This window comes from Centroberyx gerrardi, chromosome 19, assembly GCF_048128805.1.
Source record: "Centroberyx gerrardi isolate f3 chromosome 19, fCenGer3.hap1.cur.20231027, whole genome shotgun sequence".
NCBI classification, from domain to species: domain Eukaryota; kingdom Metazoa; phylum Chordata; class Actinopteri; order Beryciformes; family Berycidae; genus Centroberyx; species Centroberyx gerrardi.
The window spans coordinates 20,728,997-20,732,109 of NC_136015.1; the positions used below are offsets into that span (position 1 = coordinate 20,728,997).

The following is a 3,113-nucleotide window of genomic DNA, read 5'->3' on the forward strand; positions in this document are numbered from 1 at the left end:
GTGTGTGATCCCATGAGGGAGAAATTCTATTCATTACCAAAGAATGGGCAATCAACCAAATAATGGTTAATTGTGCCTGCACCATCTTTTACTAGAGAAAGTTGTGCGTATTTTTACTTCAGTCATTTAAATGGTGCAATTAATCCTGCAGAAAGAAAGCTGTCTCATCATGAGCAATCGTTAACATGTTGAGCTCTAATCACAAACTAATTGTTTATTCAAAACAAAAACCATTACAGCTGCTCAGTTCTCATCACAATTAAGAAAATAGAAATATTGGTTATATTGGCTACATATCGCTGCTGTCGCAGAAGAACAGGTGAAGTTTTTGCTAGATCAGGTTTCATGACCCTAGAGTCCATGAAACCCATTCAAAAGTGCTGATTACATTTTAAAAATGCATGTCTGTCAATCTAGAAAAGACCGCTCTTTTAATAAAGTTCTCAAAAAGCGGACTTTTTGAAGATATGAAGTGTTTACCCGACAGCAGCCATATGAAGGTTTGGGAAATGTAGAACCGAAGCAATAACTATCCACCATTATCCAATTCTCTGTGGTCAGATGGCTCGGCGACGCGCTGCGCTTTGTGTCTGAGTAAACAAAGAGCCGATCCTCAGAGGCAGCAGCGAGCCTGACGGGCCTTCAACTAATCTGGGGATGCTGGTACAGATAATAAAAACAAGCAGTGCAGGCCAATTCGATTGCACAGCAATAATTAAATAAGAACCGAGAGCGAAACTAGATCTTCCTCAGCGAAACAATGACTGCCAAGAGAAAAGGGTGATTACCCATCACCAACAGCATGGCTCAGCACAGGAAAGCAAATTGCCTCTGAAATTGTTTGGACTGGATGGAGCTGAGAACACCAAACACAGACAGAGTCTTCACAAAATTGCCCAGCTAACGAGAACTGTTGAATTGTCAACCCAATCAAACCCCCAGACTGCCAGAAACATTAACCGTGACTCATATTTATGAGTTTTCTCAGTATAAGTTATACTGCAAAAGGAATATCAAGAGAATATGCCTTGTGTGCTGCAGTTCATGTAATGCTGGAAATTTCAAATTGGAGCAACAATCCTTCTGTTATTTCAGAATATCACTCGCCGTTTTTACCAGACAGGGTTCCACTTACCATTGCATTTGCTCAAAGAGGAAAACGGACTGATTTAAATTAATTTGTACATTGTAGTGGCCAGAGACGGTGTCGGGGTTTAAGACTCCTGCTGTCTGAGGATCTAATCCTGTTACAACCTTCAACCCTGTGTGTCCTCTGCTTTGTGTCCCACTCAGCTTTTCTTCTGTTTCACTGAAAGAAATATTAAAAAGGAAGTGGACTGGCCATTCTTTACAAAAAAGAAGAGAGTCCATTAGTGTCTCATCCATCTACAGGACAGTGTGTTTGTTTCTCAGGAGGGAAAAAGCTCTTAAAGGGTTTTTTCTTATGAGGGAAAAACAAAATGCCACTGCTGAACAAGCAAGGCAGAATCGTTTGTTTACTGATGAGATTTTGAATTTAGCACAAAGACGTGAAAAATGTATTGAGTAGAATGAGTGTTGCTGATGATGAGATCAATAGTGAACACAAACTGTATAACCAAGCTTGCTGTTCTCATGTTTGATGCTAGAAGAAACATACGGAAGTTTAAAACGTAACTTTTCTCCATCACCAAACCCAGATTTCTACATAGGCATTGACCCTAGTTTAATGGCACAAGGCAAAATTACATCAAACCCTGTGTATTGGTCTAATATCATACTTGCAAAGCCATTAAGTGCCATAAGTTTGACACCTTCCTCAGCTTATATTAGCAGTTTAGTATTTCCATTTCAACATTCATTCATCCAACAAAGCTAAACAAGAAAAGTGCAAGTAAAAAAAATTGTGAATTGATTGAATTTTTAGGCTTCAAGTCCAAAAAATCCATCCAAGATTGAGGCTAAATCCTCCAGGAGGAGGCTGTGTGGAATGTCCTCATGTAAATTTATGGAAATTAATGTTCTCTTTTTTTTTCATGCTTCCACTGTGATGATTGCAAAATGAGCCAAGGAGAGGGATTTCCTTACTGGGCTTTTTTTCACTTTCCACTGACCATCTGACACAATGCTACAACCGAGCATCAGTCCAACCAGCCATCCAACAGAACTACTCATCAGCATGTGCTTTCCGTTCTGTTTTCCTTCTTTCTTCTTTTTTAGTTTCACCTTTTGCCAATTGTGATATTTTAATTTTTCTTTTGTCCGTTCTCTCCTTTCTCTGTGGACTGCATGCCCCAACAGCTGATGGGGATCCTAATAATAAACTAATAAACAAATAAACAAATGTGCTTATAAGCCATATTGTGTTTTAAAAGTAGGTATAATACAATAATCATCATAATGAAAAACAAAGCTGTATAATTTTAGTCATGTTCAACTTATTCATTCAGTCATTTTAACAAAACAATTCAGTAGTCATAAATAATAGGTGCACCTGGAAACACTTAATACTTAATAATACAGTGAGTACTAACGATGCCTATATAAAAAAGTATACTTACCTTTGAAACACCTGGTATAATGTCAACAACTATCAGCTAAATGAATGATTCTTAAGAATGCCTGGCCTAATGTGCTGAATTAAATCATTTATGCAAAGATGTGGTTTGCTGGATTGGTTTTATTTGAGAATTTACATTACATTCATTTCTTATTGGATTTCCTGGGAAAATTCTGCACAAATTAACATTATTTATCATTTATCTGTCACATTCAGAATATGGTTTCTTATTTCTTAGTGTCACCGCACATATGGACACACATGTATCGTAACACAAGAAGTGAAAACATGATGAGAACTCAACACACAACTCAGTACAGACCGATGCAGCACATAATTACACAAGTGGAAGAGAGTTATTATTCCGGATAACAGATCTTCATTTTGGAATGGTCGAGCTCATGGAGGGGAAGGAGAAGAAATATTAAAACTAGTCCCAAATCTAATTATTGTTGACCTTTAAAACAAAGAGGTTACTGGAGGTCAGGACGAACAGTCTCTCATTGGTTGCTCGAAAGCCCAGGATTGGCTCGTTGGAGTCCAGGCTGGCCACCTGTTGCTTGGCAACCTGTCC

General features: G+C 38.2%; 1 protein-coding gene across 1 annotated transcript in view; it reads right to left on the reverse strand.

The window, feature by feature from the left end:
- Positions 1 to 2,649: 2,649 nt before the first annotated feature.
- nudcd1 (NudC domain containing 1) overlaps positions 2,650 to 3,113 on the reverse strand; it is a 26,171-nt gene continuing 25,707 nt past the window's right edge. The window contains exon 10 of the mRNA XM_078290414.1: positions 2,650 to 3,113. This exon is cut by the window's right edge and continues 158 nt beyond it. Coding sequence (XP_078146540.1) covers positions 2,982 to 3,113 — 132 coding nt within the window. The 3' untranslated portion in view covers positions 2,650 to 2,981.